This window comes from Dipodomys merriami, unplaced genomic scaffold (genome assembly GCF_024711535.1).
Source record: "Dipodomys merriami isolate MVZ:Mamm:240054 unplaced genomic scaffold, mDipMer1.0.p SCAF_373, whole genome shotgun sequence".
In the NCBI taxonomy this organism is placed as follows: Eukaryota; Metazoa; Chordata; class Mammalia; order Rodentia; family Heteromyidae; genus Dipodomys; species Dipodomys merriami.
The window spans coordinates 492,615-514,606 of NW_027205304.1; the positions used below are offsets into that span (position 1 = coordinate 492,615).

A 21,992-nucleotide genomic window follows, 5' to 3' on the forward strand; every position below is an offset into this window, starting at 1 on the left:
TGCTTGTGGCTAAGGTCTGTAATCTTAGCTATTCAGAAGAGATAGATAGAGATCTGAGAAATGTAGTTGGAGCCAGGCACTGGTGGCTCACGCCTGTAATCCTAGCTACTCAGGAGGCTCATATCTAAGGATCACAGTTCAAAGCCAGCCTAGTCAGGAAAGTCCAAGAGACTCTTATCTCCAACTAACCACCAGAAAACTGGAAGTGTTGCAGTAGCTCAAAGTGGTAGTGCACTAGCCTTGAGCTAAAATGCTTAAGGACAGGGCTCAGGCCCAGAGTTCAAGCCCCACGACCGACAAAAAAATTTTAAAAAAATGTAGTTGGAAGCCTGCCTAGGCAGACAAATCCATGAGATTTTATGTCCAATTAACCTCTAAAAAGCTGGAAATTCAGCTGTGACTCAAGTAGTAGAACTCCAGCTTTTAGCAAAAAACCTCAGTGACAAAGCCCAGACTCTGAGTTCAAGCTCTAGGACCAGCCCCCCCCCCCCAAAAAAAAGAAGTAGTCACTAAAGGTATAGTCAAAGCTGCTATGACAAAGAGATCCCTAGCCTGGTGTTTGTAGTTCACGTCTGTAATCTTAGTTACTGAGGAGGCTAAGATCTGAGGATTGCAGTTCAAAGCTAGCCCAGGCAGAAAAGTCCCTGAGACTCTTATCTCCAATTAATCACAAAAAAGCCAGAAATGGCACTGTGACTCAAGTGGTAGAGTACCAGCTTTGAGAAAAAGGAGCTCAGGAACAAATGCCTTGGCCAGAATTCAAGCCCTGGGACTGGCTAAAGAAAACCAAAAAAAGGGGCTGGGAAGGTGGCTCAGTGGTAGAGCGCTTGCCTTGCATGCCTGAGGCCCTGGGTTCCATTCCTCAGCACCACATAAGCAAAAAGAAAAAAGCTGGAAGTGGTGCTGTAACTCAAGTGGTAGAGTGCTAGCCCTGAGCTGAAGAGCTGAGGGACAGCACCCAGACCCAGAGTTCAGGCCCCACGACTGGACCCCAAAAAAAGAAAACCAAAAAAAGATATACCAAAACTCAATAACTTAAGCAACAGCCCAGAATGGATGCACCATTCTGGGGCCATCTCTGCTCTATTTCTCACATAATCCAGACACTATCCGACACTGTATCTGAATCTCATCCATTTGAAAGGACTGGGCTTGGGGGGGACAGGAGGTGGAAGCTCAGATTTGTATGTGTGTAGGGCCCCCCATACTCTCACTTGGTTTTTCTACTCGAGGCCAGTGCTCTACCATTTGAGCAACACCTCCACTTTCTGACTTTTTGGTGGTTAATTGGAGATAAATATCTCAGACTTTACTGCCTGAAATGGCTTCAAACTGCAATCTGAAGATCTCAGCCTCCTGAGTATCTAGGATGACAGGTGTGAGCCACCATCACCCAGCTAAGAGAAGAGACTAAGTACTTAATACACAGGTCAGGTCTTGTTCCTTCAACTCAGATTGCCTTCTGCTCCCCTACCCATACACATGCACCCCAACTCCACTTTCTGGCGGATGTGCTAAAAGAAATTCAGGTCATTTTCTGGGGCTTTTTTCCCTGTGCATACTGGTATTTGTGCCCACTGCAGCACTGGCTCCATTCCAATTGCGGTTTTTTACTAGACTGGGCATTTCTGGTTTCTTGCCACCTGTATTGGGCCAAGGGCTTTTTATAAAGCCAAAGCTCTTGGTTTATCTGGCAGAAGCCCAGAAAAGCACCCTGCCAGCCACAAACAGACCCTTACAAGATGCACAGTCATCTCCATAGTGTGGGCATGAGGGCTTGAGGCCTCTCAGGCATCACTACCAAGGACTGAGGTTTGGGCATCAACTGTGAGAACCTCTAGATGGTGTTTGTATGTGTGTTGGGTCTGGGGCTTGAACTCAGAGCCTTACACTCTCATTTGGCTCCTTCACTCAAGTCTAGCACTTTCCCACCTGAGCCACAGCTCCAATTCTGGCTTTTTGGTGGTTCACCAGAGATAAGAGTCTCACAGACTTGTATGCCCAGGGCTGGCTTGGAGTCATGATCCTCAGATCTCAGCCTCCTGAGCAGCTGGGATTACAGGCATGAGCCATGGATGCCTAATTGTTTTAGTTAATTTTCATGAAAGGTTTCTTATCTTTGGTGCAGGATGACCTCAAACTATGATCCTCTTACTTAAGACCTTCCTGGTAGCTGGGGTGGCGATCATACCACTCTGTCCATCTTGCTAACTTCTTTTTCTTTCTTCTTTTTTTTTGGGGGGGGGGCTAGGCTGACCTTGAACTTCAGTGGTCTCAATCTCTACTTCCCCAATGTTTGTTCATTAGTCCTTTGTTTCCAGTTCTCAGGTAAGCACTTGATTCTGGCAGCCAATTGAGTCTATGAGCTGGATGGAGACAGCAAAGCCAGGAGAAGAACACAGAGGTGTTATGAAACAGGTCAGCTTTCAACTGGCTGATCAGGAATGTGAGCTCTAGTCCTGGCTCCAACCCAATGAGCTGTGTGACTCTAGACAGAGGCAGCCCTGCTTGTCTCTGGGGAAACCCTTGTGAAATTGGGGTGTTGGATCCAGGATTCCTTAACTAGGTTTCTTCTAACTGGGAAAGTGTCTAAGTCCCTGAGGGCTGAGGAAGGGGAGAGAAAAGGGGTCATGGGAATTGACAGTGAGGACCGATTTCTTCTGTGGATTTTGAAGCATGTAGATATAGATGTAGGCCAGGTTCTGGTGGTTCACACCTGTCATCCTAGCTACTCAGGAGGCTGAGATGTGAGGATCAGGGTTCAAAGCCAGCCCAGGGAGGAAAGTCCATGAGCTTCTTTTTTATTTTTATTTTTATTTTTTTTGTCGTAGGGCTTGAACTCTGAGCTTGGGCGCTGTCCCTGCACTCTTCAGCTCAAGGTGAATGCTTTGCCACTTGAGCCACTGTGCCACTTCCAGTTTTCTGGTGGTTTATTGGAGATAAGAGTCTCATGGACTTTCCTGCCCGGACTGGCTTTGAACTGTGATCCTCAGATCTCAGCCTCCTGAGTAGCTAGAATTATAGGTGTGAGCCACCGGCACCCAGCTTTCCATAAGACTCTTCTCTCCAATAAATCAGCAAAAAGCTAGAAGTAGAGCTGTGGCTCAAGTGGTATAGCACCAGGCTTGAGCCAAAAATCTAAGGAACAAAGCCTAGGCCCTGAGTGTAAGTTCCAATACTGGCACATACAGAGACAGACAGACAGACAGACAGACAGAGAGGAAAGAAGGAAAGAGAAAAAAAAAAAGACAGGCTCTTGTGCAATAGAAGGGACCAGCGATCACCCTGCTTGAAATATAATAATATATGAAATTCCCATGAGAAGGCAGACATCAGTGGGAGCCAGGAGGACAACAACGGTGGAAGAACTTCATATGCTCATATAAGAATAGTAGCATGAGACCTGCTGAAATCCTTTCAAAAAGAGGAAAGATAGGGGAGAGTGTTAGGGTGAATTTCATGGGATACACTGTGTACAGGAATGCAAATGTCACAAGGGATTTTCCCCATCATTGTATAACTAAGCTGAGGAGCTGAGGGACAGCGCCCAGGCCCAGAGTTCAGGCCCCATGACCGGACTCCAAAAAAAAAAAAAAATCTTAATAGGGCCAGGCACCAGTGGCTCACACTTGTAATCCTAGCTACTTAGGAGGCTGAGATCTAGGAACATGGTTCAAAGCCAGTCCGGCAGAAAAGTTTATGAGACTCTTATCTCCAATTAACCACCAGAAAACTGGAAGTGACCCTGTGGCTCAAGTGGTAGAGAGCTTGCCTTGAGCTGAAGAGCTGAGGAACAGCACCCAGGCCCCAGGCCAAGAGTTCAAGCCCCACGACCGACAAAATAAAAAATAAAATAAATTTTAAAAAATGGGGCTGGGAATGTGGCTTAGTGGTAGAGTGTTTACCTGGCATGCATGAAGCCCTGGGTTTGATTCCATCAGAAAACTGTCTTAAGCCGGGTGCTGGTGACTCAGGCCTGTAATACTAACTACTCAGGAGGCTGAGATCTGAGGATTGAGGTTCAAAGCCAGCCTGGGCATGAAAGTCTGAGAGACTCTTTATCTTCAGTAAACCACTCAAAAAACCGGAAGTGGTGCAGTGGCTCAAGTCGTACAGTGTTAGCCTTGAACTGAAGAGCGCAGGGACAGCTCCCAAACCCAGAGTTCAAGCCCCACGATCAACAAAAAACCAAAAAACAAAACAAAACAAAAATGTCTTAATCAAGTCTCCTGAGGAGAACAGGTGTCTGAGGATAAAGAAATAGACACTAAACCAGGTTCACTAAGTGCCTATATGTGAACTTCTGTAAGCACTTGTATGTATAAAGCCCAGACACACCAGGGGACTGTGGGGAGAAAAAGGATAATTATAGAGACAAAGGTGGCACCTGTCTGTGCCTCAGGTCCATATTTCTGGCTACTCTGGAGGCTGAGAGCCCAGGATCCCAGTTTGAAGCCAGCCTGGGGCATGACAAATCTTGAGACTCTTCTGGTCAGATTACTAGCAAAAGCCGGAAGTGGAGGCGTGGCTCAAGTGGCTGAGAGCCAGCTGTGTGCAGAAAAAGCCCGAGGAGAGCAGTAGGTCCTAAGTTCATGGTCGGCACGCACACACACACTCACTCTCTCTCTCTCACACACACACACACACACACACACGGGCACACGAGACAAAGGTGGAAAGAATGGGGGGGATCAAGACACACCCCCTGGCTTTTTTTATCTTCCCATTTTTTTTCATTCAGGCCTGCCTCGTGATGATAGATTGAATGTTATTAAGGAGCCTAAGGATTGAAGACGGTTTCGATCAGGGGTGCTCTGTCCCCTAGCTTCATTCAAAGAGAAAAGAAAAACACAACTCTGGAAACAGGGACCCAATCAGTCACCTAGGTCTCTTGCCCACGTTGGTTCCTGAGGGCCAGTTTCCGGGCTCGGAGATGTCTGTCCCTTTAAAGCAGCGGCCCCCGGCCGGGTTATTGTCTCGCCTCGCAGCCAATCAGCGGCGCCGTTGGGGGCGGGGAGCCCGGCTTCCTGATTGGCCGCCGCGCGCCCCGCCCCGCCCCGCCGGGACCCCGGGAGCTGTCCGGCCGCCTCGGTGCTGATCCCGCCGCCGCCCACGGGCCGCGAGCCGCGTTCGGGAGACACTATGAGCGGGGGCGTCTACGGCGGAGGTGAGCCGGCCTGGGGCTGGGGTCGGACCCTCAGCCCGCACCCCGATCCCGCAGCCCGTACCCCGATCCCGCGCCACCCCAGCCCAGGGCATCCGGGGTCCGTCACCGCCCGTCCCGCCCGAGTTTTGGGGTTCTTCCTGGACGGTGCAACCCCACGACCATTCAACCCATCCCCGCCAGGTCTCCTCAAGCCCCAGTGCCCTGCTCCAGATCCCCCCAAAGCCAGTGCCCTTCATTACCCACCGCTTGCTCAGGCCACTGGGCACGAGGGAACTTCGATGACTTCGACCCCCAACTCCCAAGACACCCCCACCTCAACTCCAGGCTAAGCTCTTTCTCATGGGTCCCCAACTCATGCTGAAGGTGTCCTGCCTGGGCCCTGAGCTCTCCTGGAAGCTTCCCAGGAGGAGAGTTTGGGGGTGTCCCCTCATGCTGCTGTATCCCCTACAGATGAGGTGGGGGCGCTGGTCTTTGACATTGGCTCCTTCTCGGTCCGCGCTGGGTATGCCGGGGAGGATTGTCCCAAGGTGAGACTTTCAGCCCCCTCCCCAAACTCAAGGGCTCTGGTGCTGCCCAAAGCCCATGGTGCTCAGCTCGGCTGAGCTGGACACAGGCTGGGGGCGGGGGGGGGGCGGGTGAACCCAGAATGGAGCTGAATGAATTGCATGGGGGTGCCCAGGGACAAGGGGGTAGCACCTGTCTCTCTCCCTCCCTCCCTGGCTGGCTGTTTTTCTCTGTCTCTATCTCTTTGTCTCTATCTCTCCCATCCTCATTCCCAGGCTGACTTCCCCACCACGGTGGGGCTGCTGGCCACAGAAGAGGGGGGCGGGCTGGAGCTGGAAGGGGAGAAAGAGAAGAAAGGGAAGATCTTCCACATCGACACCAACGCCCTTCATGTGCCTCGGGATGGAGCGGAGGTCATGTCACCCCTCAAGAATGGCATGAGTAAGGCAACCCCTTCATAACTGGAGACAGCACCCCACATCCACAGAGGCTTTCTTGCAACTGTCTGAGACTTCCTCACTGTGTCCATAACTGCCAGGTTCCCAGTCCAGGAGCCCCCAGATTCCTAGGAATTGGGGTGCTTATCTGTTGAAAGCTGGACTTGCCCACCCCTAGACTTGAGCCTTCCTCTCTTCTATCCTTCCTGTCTCTGACTCCTGACTTCTCGCCTGCATCTCTCCATGCTGCTTCTCTACGCCCCCCAGTCGAGGACTGGGAGTGTTTCCGAGCCATCCTGGACCACACCTACAGCAAACACGTCAAGTCTGAGCCAAACCTGCACCCAGTGCTCATGTCCGAGGCTCCGGTGAGTGCCTCATCCAGACCCACGTCCAGCCCTGGCACACCACCTGTCCACCATTCACCTCACCCAGAACCCAAATGGCATCATTAGTCACGTGATTTTCCCTTCTCGGATTCTCCTTCCAACCCTGTCTACTTCACTCTACAGTTTCTTCTGCACCCTTCCTTCTTTCTGCCAGCTGTGTCCACTCAGCTTCCGTCCACCTCCCCCACACCCTATCCCCAGTCATTTAAGATGTTTGGTCAGTATTGTATATACACATACATTATCCATTTGCCTTGTAAGTGTTAAGATTTATTTAAGAGGACTGGAAATGTGGCTTAGTGGCAGAGTGCTTGCCCAGCATGCATAAAGCCCTGGGTTCGATTCCTCACTACCACACAAACAGAAAAAGCTGGAAGTGGCACTGTGGCTCAAGTGGTTGAGCACTAGCCTTGAGCAAAAGAAGCTCAGGGACAGTGCCCAGGCCCAAAGTTCAAGCCCTACAACCCACACAAAAAAAAATTATTTAAGAAGCTGCACCATTGCTGGGCTCTGGTAGCTCACTCCTCAGCTACTCAGGAGTCTGAGATTTGAGGATTATGGTTCACATCCAGCCTGAACAGAAATGAGGCTCTGATCTCCTATTAACCAGCAAAAGGCCAGAAGTGGAGATCTGACTTAAATGATAGAGCACCAGCCTTGAGCAAAAAAGCTAAGGAACAATGTTCAGTACTGACTGGGGAAAAAAAAAATCTAAGTTAGGTGCATGAAGCTCACACCTGTAATCCTAGCTACTCAGGGGGCTGCAATCTGGGCAGCCTGGGCAGGAAAGTCTGTGACTCTTTATCTCCAGGTAACTACCAGAAAATGGAAGTAGAGCCATGGCTCAAAGTGGTAGATCACTAGCCTTAAGCAAAAGAGCTCAGAAACAGCTCAGGTCCGGAGTTCAAGCCCCATGACTGACAAAAGAAAAAAAATGCACTTTTTACCCTCCTTTCAATCCTCTTCCAAAGATAACTGCTTTTGACTTTTTATCTATTTTTTTAAAATTCCTTCCATATCTCTGAATATAATTCTTATGTGACTGCATGGAGTTTTTTGTTCTAGGCATTATCTATGAATTTTCTACTGTAGAAAATGAGTATCACTAGGTGCTGGTAGCTCATGCCTGTAATCCAGGCTACTCAGCAGACTGGGATCTGCGGATTGGGTTTCAAAGCTATCTCAGACAGAAAAGTCTGTGAATCTCATTTCTAATTAATGAAAAAAAACTGGAAGTGGAGCTGTGGCTCAAGTGGTAGAATGCTAGCCTTGAGCAAAAATCCTGAGGGACAGTGCCGAAGCCCTGAGTTCAAGCCCTAGAACTAGCAGAAAAGGAAGAAAGGAAGAAAGAAGGAAAGCAGGAGAGAGAGAGAGGAAGGGAGAAGAGAAGAAAAGGAAGGCAAGCAGGCAGGCAGGCAGGCAAGAAGGAAGGAAGGAAGGAAATAAATGATTAGTTATTATGAGTAGGCCATATCACACATATTTCTCATTCTCCACCTTGAAGTGCAGTTGTATTTTAGATTTTCAAAAGAATCAATATTCAATTTATACTCTTTTATTACCAAGTAGGATAATCAGGGCTAAGCCAGAATTATACTACCATTAGTTTTTCCTTCCTTTGAAACAATGTTCTCTAGAATCAAAAATAGTCTTTTTTTCTTCCTTCTTTCCTTCCTTCCTCTCTTTTTTAGAACTTTACAAAATTGCTGGGGCTGGGAAGGTGGCTCAGTGGTAGAGCGCTTGCCTTGCATGCCTGAGGCTCTGGGTTCGATTCCTCAGCACCACATAAGCAAAAAGAAAAAAAGCTGGAAGTGGCGCTGTGGCTCAAGTGGTAGAGCGCTAGCCTTGAGCTGAAGAGCTGAGGGACAGCGCCCAGGCCCAGAGTTCAGGCCCCACGACTGGACCCCAAAAAAAATTGCTATTATAGAGGTGATGTACAGAGGGTTTACAGTTTCATAAGTCAGATAATGAGTACATTTCTTTTTGCACAATGTCACTCCTTCCTTCACTCTCTCCCAATTTTTCCCTCCCCTCCCACCTACAAGTTGTTTAATTCTTTTTTTTTTTTTTTTTTGTGGGGCTTGAACTCTGGGCTTGGGCGCTGTCCCTGTGCTCTTCAGCTCAAGGCTAGCGCTCTACCACTTGAGCCACAGAGCCACTTCCGGTTTTCTATTGGTTTATTGGAGATGAGAGTCTCATGGACTTTCCTGCCCAGGCTGGCTTTGAACTGTGATCCTCAGATCTCAGCCTCCTGAGTAGCTAGGATTACAGGCGTGAGCCACCGGCGCCCGGCTACGAGTTGTTTAATCCTTCCTTCCTTCCTTCCTTCCTTCCTTCTTTCCTTCTTTCCTTCTTTTTCTTTTTTTTTGCCAGATGTGAGGCCTGAACTTTGGGCCTGGGTGCTGTCCTTCAGCTCTTCAGCTTAAGGCTAGTGCTCTACCATTTGAGTCATAGCACCACTTCTGGCTTTTTCTGCTTATGTGGTGCTGAGGAGTCAAACCCAGGGCCTTATGAATGCAAGGCAAGCACTCTACCACTGAGCCACCTTCCCAGCCCTCTTTCTTTCCTTCCTTCCTTCCTTCCTTCCTTCCTTCCTTCCTTCCTTCCTTCCTTTCTCTCTTTCTCTCTTTCTGTATTTCTCTCTTTCTGTATTTCTCTCTTTCTGTATTTCTTTCTTTCTTCTTTTTTGTAAGTTTTGAGGCTTGAACTCTGGGCCTGTATGCTGTCCCTCAGCTGTTCAGCTCAAGGCTAGCGCTCTACCACTTAAGACACAAGGCCACATCTGGCTTTTTCTGTTTATATAGTGCTGAGGAATCAAACCTAGGGTCTCATGCATGGAAGGCAAGCATTCTACTCTCCCAGTCCTGTTTAGTTCATTTTCAACATGGTGTCTTCTGACTACTTTCTTTTTTTGTGTTGGTCGTAGAGATTGAACTTAGAGCCTGGGTGCTACCCCTGAGCTTTTTTGCTCAAGGATGGTGTTTTATCACTTGAGCCACAGCTCCACTTCCAGTTTTTAGTGGTTAATTAGAGATAAGAGTCTCAGGAACTTTCCTGCCTGTGCTAGCTTGGAACCATGATCCTCAGATCTCAACCTCCTGAGTAGCAAGGATTACAGGCATGAGCCACAGGTGCCCAGCTTGATTTTTATTTTGCTTCGTTTTCTACTATCTACTTATTAATGTGGACCTAAGTTTTCCATCACTGGTCTACATATTTCCTCGGGATGTTAATTACAATAGCTATTCTACTGATTTCACCTTCCTGAAGAAATTTATCAAGAATCCATTGACAAGGGCTGGGAAGGTGGCTCAGTGGTAGAATGCTTGCCTTGCGTGCATGAGGCCCTGGGTTCAATTACTCAGCACCACATAAGCAGAAAAGGCCAGAAGTGGTGCTGTGACTCAAGTGGCAGAGCGCTAGCCTTGAGCTGAAGAGCTGAGGGACAGCGCCCAGGCCCAGAGTTGAGGCCCCACGACTGGCAAAAAAAAAAAAAAAAAAGAATCCATTGACCTATTCTACTTTGCTATGCTAAATCTCAACCTAGGCAAGCAGCTGTGGTCCTAAGAGCTTCTTATCTCCGGAGAAGTCTAGTCCCCCTCTACAGCCCTTGAAGTGGAAGTCCTGTTACCTGTATTGGACCCCCTTGGAGTAAAGGGCTAGGCAGGCATTCTATCACTTAAACCACACCTCCACTTCTAGTTTTTTGGTAGTTAGTTGGAGATAAGGTTCTCACAGACTTTCCTGACTGGACTGGCTTTGAACCATAGTCCTCAGATCTCAGTCTCCTAATAGTTAGGATTACAGGTGTGACCACCAGCTCCTGGTTAAAACTGACCCTATTTTGTTGGTGGTGGTGGGGCTTGAGCTCTGGGCTTTGGGTGCTGTCTCTCAGCTCTTTAGCTCAAGGCTAGCGCTCTACCACTTGAGCCACAGCACTGCTTCTGGTTTTCTGGTGATTCATTGGAGATAAGAGTCTCACAGATTATCCTGCCTAGGCTGGTTTTGAACCGTGATCCTCAGATCCCAGCCTCCTGAGTAGCTAGGATTACAGGTATGAGCCACCGGAGACCAGCAAAACTGACTTTTTCTTTGTCGGTCGTGGGGCTTGAACTCTGGGCCTGGGTTTTGTCCCTCAACTCTTCAGCTCAAGGCAAGCACTCTACCACTTGAGTCACAGTGCCACTTCCAGCTTTTTCTGCTTATATGGTGCTGAGGAATCGAACCCAGGGCCTCATGCATGCAAGGCAAGCACTCTACCACTGAGCCACCTTCCCAGCCCCTGACCTTTTTAAAGTTAACAATTCTGTGACACTTAAATCATTCCCAGTGCTCAGGCTTTATGTCTATCCAGCCAAACCTTTTCATCACCCCTAGGGAAAGTCATTTCTCCTAAGCAGTGACTTGCTTTTCTCTTAAGTAGTCACTCCCTTCTTTCCCAGCTCTTCCCAATCATCACTCTGCTTTCTGTCTCTACGGATGTATTTCTTCTGGATCTATTATGTAGATAGAATTACACCATTTATGGCCTTTTGTGCCTTTGTTCTCTTTTTTGTTGTTGTTGTTTTCTTTCTGTATGATGGCATTGAAGCCTCCCCTTCACAGTCCTATGTCTGTGTTCTGTCATTTCGCTTTTTTTTTTTTTTTTGTCAGTTATGGAGCTTGAACTCTGGGCTTGAGCGCTGTCTCTCAGCTCTTCAGCTCAAACCTAGCACTCTACCAATTGAGCCACAGCACCACTTCTGGTTTTCTGGTGATTTATTGGAGATATGAGTTTCACAGCCTTTCCTGTCAGGGCTGGCTTTGAACCTCCATCCTCAGATCTCAGCCTCTGGAGTAGCTAGGATTTCAGGTGTGAGCCACTGGCTTCCAGCTCATTTAGTATGTTTTTGTAATTTGTGATCACCATTATCCTTTATCATGGCTGTGTAATAGTCCATTGCATAGACACACCACAGTGTATTTATTGGTTCATTCTCTTATGGACTTTGGATAACTCCTAGCTTTTAGCCATTCTGAATAGTTTATGCTATGAATATTTGTGTAAAGGATTTGTTTGTCTTCCATTCCTTTGGGTCTGTAACTAGGAGCAGAATTGCTGGCATTTCTGTGTGTGTGTGTGTGTGTGTGTGTGTGTGTGTGTGTGTGTGTGTGTGTGTGTGTGTGTGTGTGTGTGTGTGTGGTTATTGAACCATTTTATAATTGCACCAGCAATGTGCTGACATTCCAACTTCTCCACATCCTTGTTAACACTTGTTATTTTCTGTTTTTTTAATGATTAAAACCACTTGCTATGCTTTTGGTTTGCCTTTCCTTAAGGGTTGACAATATTTGATTAACATTTCCTTGTGTGTTTGTTGGCCTTTGTTTATATTTCTCTCTCTCAGCACAAGCAGGGTTTGAACTCAAGGCCTTGGCCTTGTACTTGCTAGGCAGGTGCTTTACCACTTGAACAATGCCCACAGCTGTTTTTTCTAGTCCTAGGACTTGAACTCAGGGCTTAGCACTGTCCCTCAGCTCCTTTTGCTCAAGGCCAGCATTCTACCGCTTGAGCCGCAGCACCACTTCTGGCTTTTTCTGTATATGTGGTACTGGGGAATAGAATCCAGGGTCTCATGCATGCTAGGCAAGCACTCTACTGCTAAGCCACATTCCCAGCCCCCATAGCTGCTTTTGTTTTAGTTATTTCTCAGCTACGGTCTTACATTTTTTTGTACCTGACTGACTTCAGATGGTGACCCTCCTACTTATTCCTCCAAATAGCTGGGGTTCCAGGTGTAAGCCACCATGTGTGGTTCATTGGTTCTCATGGGGGTCTTGTTAACTTTTTAACTTCAAACTGCTATCTCAATCTCCACCTACACAAAGAGCTAGGGGTTTGAATTTAGGGCCTGGCTGCTGTCTTTGAGTTTCTGTGCTCAAAAGCTAGTGCTCTACTACTTGAGACACAGCTCTACTTTTAGTTTTTTGATGGCTAATTAGAAATAAGAATTCCTGGACTTTCCTACCTGGGCTGGCTTCAAACTCCAATCCTCAGATCTCAGCCACTGGAGTAGCTAGGATTACAGGCATGAGCCACCATGCCTGGCTCTTTTTTTTTTGGGGGGGGGGGGGTCTGGTGGTGGGGCCTGAACTCTGGGCCTGGGCACTGTCCCTCAGCTCTTCAGCTCAAGGCTAGCGCTCTACCACTTGAGCCACAGTGCCACTTCCGGCTTTTTTCTTTTTGCTTATGTGGTGCTGAGGAATTGAATCCAGGGCCTCATGCATGCAAGGCAAGCGCTCTACCACTGAGCCATCTTCCCAGACCCATACCTGGCTCTTTAAAATTCTTTGGAGTTTTCATATTATGTGTGAGTCAAAGATCCTGACTTCTTTCCCCCAGTACAAGTTATACTTATATGTGTGTGAGTGTGTTTCAGCACAAGGGTGTTTGCATATGGAAATGTGTGTATCTGTGTGTGAGGGGTATGTTTACATGCATGCACAAATGTGTGTGTATATTTGGGCATGTATGTATGAGCATGTGTGCACCTACATGTATGTTTGTGCATGTGCCTATGTGTGTTGGTAAACGTGTGCTTGTGCCTTGTGGAAGTGTGTATGTCTGTCTATGGTGTGTGTATGTCTGTGCATACATGGGAATATTGTGTAAGTGTACACAGACACAGACACATGCCAGGCCTGGGCCTCTGCATCCTGATTCTCTCCTCCTGCACTCTCTCTGCAGTGGAACACTCGGGCCAAGAGGGAGAAGTTGACGGAGTTGATGTTCGAGCAATACAACATTCCTGCCTTCTTTTTGTGCAAGACAGCTGTGCTCACGGCGTATCCTCATCTTGAGCTGCTCCACCTGGGTGGAGGAGTGGGGTGGAGGACCAAGTGGGGTGCGGGACCTGATTCTCTGGAAATCAGTGTCCTTCCCTAACCCCACTAGCGCAGGGGCTGAGGGGCTGGGATATGGACAGGTCCCAGGCCAGTAGTGCTTTTTTATTCACTGCATCAGATAGATCAGGGAGAGCTGGAAGGCAAGGCGACAGCAGGGCCTGGGGCTGGCCTGAGGAAGAGGGAGAGCTAACCATTCACCCTGTGCCTTTCCTCCTGACAGCGACAGCCTTTTCTTTTTCTTTTTTCTTTTTGTTGGTTGTGGGGCTTGAACTCTGGGCCTGGGCGCTGTCCCTGAGCTCTACAGCTCAAGGCAAGTGCTCTACCACTTGAGCCACAGCGCCACTTACAGTTTTCTGGTGTTTAATTGGAGATAAGAGTCTCACGGACTTTCCTGCCAGACTGGCTTTGAACCGTGATCCTCAGATCTCAGCCTCCTCACAGCTATGATTACAGGTGTGAGCACCGATGCCCAGCTTCCATTGCTTTTTTAAAAATTTTATTTTAAATCTTTGGTGGTACTAGGATTTAAATTCAGGGCCTTATTATGGTTGAGAGGCAGATGCTTGAGCCACTTTTCACTTTAGTCTCCCATTTTTGTCTGAGGCCAGCCTTTGACTATGAGTCTCCTGAGACCACAGGTTAGGTACCACTATACCTGTATTGCTGGGTGATATGAGGGTCTCTGCTAACTTTTTTCCCAGGCTGACCTTGAACCTCTGTCCTTATCTTTGCTTCCAGAATAATTGGGAGGCAACACTCATGGCTCAACATTGCTCTGTGTGTGTATGTGTTTGTGTGTGTGAGTTGTAGGGCTTGAACTCAGGGCCTGGGTGCTGTCCCTCAGCTTTATCACTCAAGGCTTGTGCTCTACCACTTTGAGACACAGGTCCATTTTTGATTTTCTGGAGGTTCATTGGAGATAAGAGTCTCTCAGACTTTCTTGCCCAGACTGGCTTTGAACCTTGATCCTCAAATCTCAGCCTCCTGAGTAGATAGGATTACAGGCATGAGCCACTGGCACCCGGTTCAGCATTGCTTTCTAATTCAGGATCTGCTTTGCACTGAGTTCTGTGCTGGGCATGCATGGCGGGGATGGGGGTGGAGGTTGACAAGAACTCTAAGTCAGGGAACCTATAAAACACAGAATCAAGAATAAAGAGAAGGGGCTGGGAAGTTGGCTCAGTGGTAGAGCACTTACCTTGCATGCATGAGGCCCTGGGTTCGATTCCTCAGCACCACATAAGCAAAAAAGAAAAAAAGCCAGAAGTGGCACTGTGGCTCAAGTGCTAGAGCGCTAGCCTTGAGCTGAAGAGCTGAGGGACAGCACCCAGGCCCAGAGTTCAGGCCCATGACCAGGCCAAAAAAAAAAAAAAAAGAATAAAGAGGGGCTGGGAAGGTGGCTCAGTGGTAGAGCGCTTGCCTTGCATGCATGAGGCTCTGGATTCGATTCCTCAGCACCATATAAGCAGAAAAATCCAGAAGTCGTGCAGTGGCTCAAGTGGTAGAGCACTAGCCTTGAGCTGAAGAGCTGAGGGATAGTGCTCAGGCCCAGAGTTCAGGCCCCACAAGCGACCAAAAAAAAAAAAAATCCACTCAACTCTTACTAATAGAAGTTATTAAATAAATAAATAAATAAAGAGAGACTAGAGGCTGGGCACCAGTGGCTCACCCCTGTAATCATAGCTACTCAGGAGGCTGAGATGTGAGAATCTTCAGTTTAAACCCTGGCCAGGAAAGTCCGAGACTTTCATCTCCAATTAATCACCCAAAAATCAGAAGTGAGGCTGTGGTTCAAGTGGTGAGCTCAGTGCCTAGGCCCTGAGTTCAAGCCCCAGAACTGGGAAAAAGAAGGAGAAGAAGAAGGAGGAGGAGGAGGAAGAAGAGGAGGGGGGGAGGAAGAGGAGTAGGAGGGGCAGAGGAGGGGGAAGAAGGGGAGGGGAGGAGGAGAGGAGGAGAAGAAAAAAAGGAGGAGGGGGAGGAGGAAGAGGAGAAGAACAAGAGGAGGAGGAAGAAGGTTTAGTGGGGAGAGAAGTGATTTACAAGGGGGTAAAGGGACTCAGGACATAGATTTGCAGACTGGGGTGAGAAGACCCAGGGAGAGCAGACGGGGGCCCAACTAGACCCGGGGCCCAGCCCCCTCCATGGCTGCCACCATCTCTTTGACCCATCCCACACCAGCTTTGCAAATGGACGTTCCACGGGGCTTGTGCTGGACAGCGGGGCCACGCACACCACGGCCATCCCCGTGCACGATGGCTATGTCCTGCAGCAGGGTAGGGCCTTGGGAAAAGTGGAGTGGGAAGGGGGCTCAGGAAGGCCAGGCCTGGACACTGCCTCCACTTTCAGGCATCGTCAAATCGCCCCTGGCAGGGGACTTCATCTCCATGCAGTGCCGGGAGCTCTTTCAGGAGATGGCCATTGACATCATCCCTCCATACATGATTGCAGCCAAGGTGGGTATCCCCAGTGCAGTCCCACATGCCCGTATCGTAAGTAAAGTTCCTTATCAAGACAAGATGAAGAACAAGGCCCAGGTCATGCAGTCTGTCAGCTGGTGTCAGATCGTGAAGGTCAGTGTGGTGGGTTCTGGGGTCCACTAGCCTTAGGTTCACAGTCTGACTCTGTCACCTGAGTGGTGTGACCCAGAACCCAAGACAGAAGCTCCCTTTCCCACGACTAGAATGACAATGTGAGGGAGAAATGGCATTGGGAGCCAGCTGTTGGTGCTCGCTCCTGGAATCCTAGCTACTTAGGAGGCTGAGATCTGAGGATGAAGATTTGAGGTCAGCGCGGGGGAGGAAAGTCCATGAAATGCTAGGGCTTGAACTCAGAGCCTTATGCTTAATAGGCAGTTCACCAGCAAAAACAAAAAGCAGCTATAAGTGGAAAAGTGGAGTTGTGGCTCAAATGGTAGAATGCCAGTCTTGAGTGAAAAAACCAAGTGAGAACCTAAAGCCCTGAGTTTAAGCCCCAGGACTAGTACCAAAAAAGGAAAAGAAGAAGAAGAAGAAAAAAAAAAAAGACAATGTGTGCTGAGGTCTACTCTGGGAAGAACAGGAAAAAGGCCTTTGCCGTGTGCCCTTGCCTTTCTATTGTGACCTCTGTGCACACCGGTGCTTGTGATGCTTGTGGCACACCTGGGCACAGACAGACCCGCCTATCCCTCCAGGCAACAAGGCACACCTGCGCCCCAGTGCTGTCCGGTGTGCTCAGGTAGCCCCCATGCCCCCACAGGAACCTGTCCGAGAGGGAGCACCTCCAAACTGGAAGAAGAAGGAGAAGTTACCCCAAGTCTCGAAGTCCTGGCATAACTACATGTGCAATGTAAGGCTCTGATGGGGATTCCTCCTAACCATTTCCCTCCCCAAGCTCCTGCTCCCCTGCCATAAGGAGGGGGAGAGACCCAGTCCCTGGAGGAGGGGTAAGGTGGGGTCAGAGTGCTCAGAGAGAGAGAGGCCAAGAAGCAAGTGGGCCAGCTGTACTGCTGCATGTCTGTTAATGCCAGCTACGCCAGGAGGTGGAGAATGGGAAGATCATGGGCTGGCCCTGAGCAAAAGGATTAAAAACTCTGAAAAGTAAAGCAGAAAAGGACTGGGAGTGTGGCTCTAGTGGTAGTACATTTGCAAAAGAAGAGGGGGAAAAAAAGGAGAGGGGGAGGAGAACGAAGGGGAGGAGGAGGAGGAGAAGAGGAGGAGGAGGAGAAGGCTGCTAGCCTTTCCCCCCTCTTGGCTCTCAGGAGGTGATCCAGGACTTCCAGGCCTCGGTGCTCCAGGTCTCAGACTCACCCTATGATGAACAGTGAGTGGGGTTGGGTCCTGAGAGGTGGGAGAGAGGGCAGGTGCTGGGGCTCAGGGGGGACCTGGGGTGCCTGCCTGCCCAGCAGCTCTCTGTGAGCGCCCCAGGCAGAGCGTGGCTCCTTCCCCTGGCAGAGTGGCTGCACAGATGCCCACTGTGCACTACGAGATGCCCAATGGCTACAACACAGACTATGGTGCCGAGCGCCTGCGCATCCCGGAGGGCCTCTTTGACCCTTCCAACGTCAAGGTTTGGCTGGACGGTGGCTGCTGGTTGGCTGGAGTCCCTGGATCTTGAGGTCCATGTGGGGGTGGGAAGGATTGTGGGGAGCTGGGAGTCAGGTCTCCTTTGTCCACAGGGACTGTCCGGGAACACCATGTTAGGCGTAGGCCACGTGGTAACCACCAGCATTGGCATGTGTGACATCGACATTCGTCCGGTGAGGGCCTGAGGCTGAGGGGGGGGGGACTAAGAAGCCCAGGAGAAGTGGGGAGGGCTTGGGAAAGGTCATTTCCCATGGACTCACTGGTCCTTCCTGGCTCTCAGGGCCTGTACGGCAGTGTCATTGTCACCGGTGGAAATACGCTGCTCCAGGGCTTCACTGACAGGCTCAATCGAGAACTTTCCCAGAAGACCCCACCGGTAGGCAGGCCCCTGCACCCCCAACTCAGAACCCTGGATATTAATTCTGGTTTATCCACAAGACTAAGTCCTTCCAGCCAACAGGCTTGTAGCTCAAGCCTGGAATCCTAGCTCTCTTGGGAGGCAGATATGGAGGATCAAGAGTCAAAGCCAAAGGAGGCAAAAAGAAATGGAAAGAAATGGAAGTGATCCTATCTTCAACAAGGGCTGAGCGTAGGGACAGAGGGAAGTATAAACAGGAGGACTAAAGTCCAGGCTAGCCAGGGTATAAAGCCAGACCCTATCAGGAAATTAACGTGGAAAGGCTGGAGTCATGGCCTAGCAAGCATAGAGCTCTGAGTCCAATCCTCAGTTCTGCCAGGAAAATAATTAATAATAATAATAATATAAAGTTCTTTTGCCTTCCCCAAATAGAATTACCCAATCTCCTACACTGTGCCTTTCCCCTACCTCCTGAGCCCCCGCCTCCCAGCGCCTCAATGCCTTCCACTCTCAGTCTCTTTCTTCCTCCAGAGCATGAGACTGAAGCTCATCGCCAGCAACAGCACCATGGAGCGCAAGTTCAGTCCCTGGATTGGGGGCTCCATCTTGGCCTCACTGGTAAGAGGAAAAGGACAGGGCCTCTGATCATGAGGAACAGGGAGAACTAGAGAGCTCTGCACCTTGCCTGATTCCTCATCCATCCATCCATCCATCCATCCATCCGTCTGTCTGTTTGTCTATCCATTAGTCCATCCATCCATCTATCCATTTGTCCATCCAACATTTTTGAGAAAGGACAATTAGGAAGTTTTCTATCAGGACACCAAGCTTAGAATAGGAAGCTGGAGAGATTGGTCTGGCTGAGGTTGTGGAAAGGCATTCACAATCTTCAGTGAGCAGAGGGGATACCCTGGAGGTCAGGAACAAAGCAGTCATGTGATTGGCCAGGGAACAATTAAACAGGAAATCACCAAGAAGAGTGCAGAAATCATTCACTCCAGCTTGGCAGGAGCACAGGCTGAGAAGAATAAGAATTCAGGAAGCAAGCTGGCCACTGGGAGTTCATGCTTGTTATCCTAGGGACTCTGGAAGCTCAGATCTGAGGATCTAGGTTTGAAGCCAGCTCAGGCAGGAAAGTCCATGAGCCTCTTACCTCCAATTGACTACCAAAAAGCTGGAAGGAAGTACAGCTGTAGCTCAAGTGGTAGAGCGCCCAGTTAAGTCAAAAAGCTAAAGGAGGAGGTAGGAATATGGCTTAGTGGTAGAATGCTTGCCTAGCATACATGAAGCCCTGGGTTCGATTCCTGAGTACCACATAAACAAAATAAAGCCAGAAGTGGCACTGTGGCTCAAGTAGTAGAATGCTAGCCTTGAGCAAAAGAAACTCAGGGTGGGACTGGGAAGGTGGCTCAGTGGTAGAGCGCTTGCCTTGCATGCATGAGGCCCTGCGTTCGATTCCTCAGCACCACATAAGCAAAAAAAGGCCAGAAGTGGTGCTGTGGCTCAAGTGGTAGAGCGCTAGCCTTGAGCTGAAGAGCTGAGGGACAGCGTCCAGGCCCAGAGTTCAGGCCCCACGACCGGACCCCCCCCCCAAAAAAAGAAAAGAAAAGAAAAGAAAAGAAGGTGAGTGTAAGGATAGGTAGGCGGGACCCAAAGGGGTACAGTGAATTGTGAATTCTAGGATGCAGGAGGCTCATGGAGGCTGCAGTTGTGCGCGGATTGAGGGGGCCAAATAGAAGGGACACGGGTGCTGTGGCCTCTGACTGGGTGGTGGAGGTTGTCAGTAAGGCTCATGGACAGAATATGGACACTGCTTATACAAAGAGGTAAGAGCGAGGCAGGGTCAAGGATAAGATTAAGGAGGAACTAGTGCAAGGCTGCACTAGTTGGAAGGCTGTTGGAAGTACTGGGGTTTGAACTCAACACCTTGCGCTTCCTAGGCAGCCGCTCTACCGTTTGAGCCACACCTCCAACTGTTTTCTGTCTTGGGAGGATTTTTGTTTTGTTTTGTTTTTAGTCATGAGGCTTGAACTCCGGGGCCTGGGTGCTGTCCCTGACCTCTTTTGCTTAAGGCTAGTGCTCTACCACTTTGAGCCACACTGCCACTTCTGGTTTTTCTGGTTGTTAATTGGATATTAGAATCTCATAGACTTTTCTGCCTAGCTGGCTTTGAGCCACAATCCTCAGATCTCAGCCTCCTGAGTAGCTAGGATGACAGGTGTGAGCCACCAGTGTCTCCCTCTCCCTCTCCCCCTTCCCCTCAGTTGTGGGGCTTGAACCCAGGGCCAGGCACTGTCCCTGAGCTTTTGCGCTCAAGGTTAGTGCTCTACCATTTTAAGCTACAATGCCACTCTGTCTTGGGAGTTTTATTTGTTTGTTGGTTTTGAGATTTAGTTCATAGACCAGGCTGGCTTGCAATTTGTTATCTTCCTGCCTGGAAGTGTATCAAAATTTTCAAAAATATAGTTTATTTAATCTAATACAGACCAAACCATTTATTACCATTTCAATGTGTGATTGATATAAACTGTTTAGTAAATAAGCCAAGCATGGTAGCATTTGCCTGCAATCCCAGCACTTAAGAGCTGAGCCTTAGTTCAAGGCCAGCCGGGGTTAATAGGAAGAGTTTGGGCCAGGGACCAGTGGCTCACACCTGTAATCCTAGTTACACAGGAGGCTGAGACCTAGGGATCACAGTTTGAAGCCAGCCCAGGCTAAGAAGTCATTGTGAGACTCTTATCTCCAAAAACTGAAAATGGTGCTGTGCCTTAAAGTGGTAGAGCACTAGTCTTGAGCTCAGGGACAGCACCCAGATCCTGAGTCCAAGCCCCATGTCCCACCAGAAAGAAAGAAAGAAAGAAAGAAAGAAAGAAAGAAAGAAAGAAAGAAAGAAAGAAAGAAAGAAAGAAAGAAAGAAAGAAAGAAAGAAGGAAAGAAAGAAAGAAAGAAAGAAAGAACTTACTAAAACAAAACAAAAACAACACAACAGCCAGGGTCTGGTGGCTCTTGCTTGCAATCTTAACTACCTCAGAGGCTGAGAGTAGTAGGATTTTGGTTTGAGTCCATCCTGGGCAGAAAAAAGGTTTTTGAGACTATATCTCCAAAAATAGCTAGCGAAAAAAGCAAGGCTGAAGGCATACTACGTGGTAAACTACCAGCCTGAGGCCCTGAGTTCAAATCCCAGCATTGCAAACACACACACACACACACACACACACACACACACACACACACACACACACACACTTTTTTTTATTGGATCTGGGTTGACAAATCTGTGAGACTTTTATCTCCAATTAACCACCAAAATTTTTGTTTTTGTTTTTTGTTTGTTGGTCCTTCCTGGGCTTGAACTCAGGGCCTGGGCACTGTTCCTGAGCTTCTTTTGCTCAAGGCTAGCAATCTACCAGTTGAGCCTCAGTGCCCCTTCTGGCTTTTTCTGTGTATGTGGTACTGAGGAATCAAATCGAGGGCTTCATGCATGCTAGGCAAGCACTCTACCACTGAGCCACCTTCCCAGCCCCTCACCAAAATTCTGAAATGGAGCTGTGGTTCAAGTGGTAGAGCAACCAGCCTTGAGTGAAAAAAGCCAAATGACAGGATGAGATCCTGAGTCCAAGCCCCAGTATACTCATGCCCAAGGCAAGAACTGCCACCTCCTCCCACCTGAAGGTTTCTGCATGAGGGGGCTCGATGAGGGGCGGGGTGAGGTGTGTGTCAGGGCCACAGCCTGGTGCCCACAGCTCCTGACCCAAAGGAACAGTTGCTGGTTCACTGAGTGACTCTGACTGACTGACAGAGACAGAAGTCGTTCACCCTCTGAATAGGGAGCAAGGGGGCAGACAAGGGAGGAGGGGCGGGGCTCTCTGGAGCGAGCCGGGCCTGGAGGGAGGTAGGGAGGCTGACCACCCCCTACCCAGCCCCCCCCATCTCCCCCTCTGCCCAGGGCACTTTCCAGCAGATGTGGATCTCCAAGCAGGAGTACGAGGAGGGCGGGAAGCAGTGCGTGGAGCGGAAGTGCCCCTGAGGGCACTCCCTTCGCCCACCTCGCCCCACCGCCGCCAGCGGGGGCAGGAAGGAGGCCACACGGGACCACCCAGCCCCCCCTCTTCCCCTGCGATCGCAGATCGAAGCCCTCCACCCCCTCCCGGCCCCCTCTTCTTCTCTGCTCCTCTTAGATTGTGATGTTTC

General features: G+C 49.3%; 1 protein-coding gene across 1 annotated transcript; it reads left to right on the plus strand.

Moving 5' to 3' along the window:
• The first annotated feature begins 5,068 nt into the window (after positions 1-5,068).
• On the plus strand, positions 5,069-21,980 carry Actl6b (actin like 6B). Its single transcript, XM_069989218.1, has 14 exons — positions 5,069-5,167; positions 5,618-5,694; positions 5,947-6,112; positions 6,376-6,476; positions 13,225-13,322; positions 15,561-15,655; positions 15,729-15,835; positions 16,617-16,706; positions 17,119-17,180; positions 17,312-17,426; positions 17,536-17,616; positions 17,724-17,819; positions 18,333-18,419; positions 21,748-21,980. The coding sequence occupies exons 1-14, from the start codon at positions 5,143-5,145 to the stop codon at positions 21,826-21,828; spliced, it is 1,281 nt and encodes a 426-aa protein (XP_069845319.1). The 5' UTR covers positions 5,069-5,142; the 3' UTR covers positions 21,829-21,980.
• The last annotated feature ends 12 nt before the right edge of the window (positions 21,981-21,992 follow it).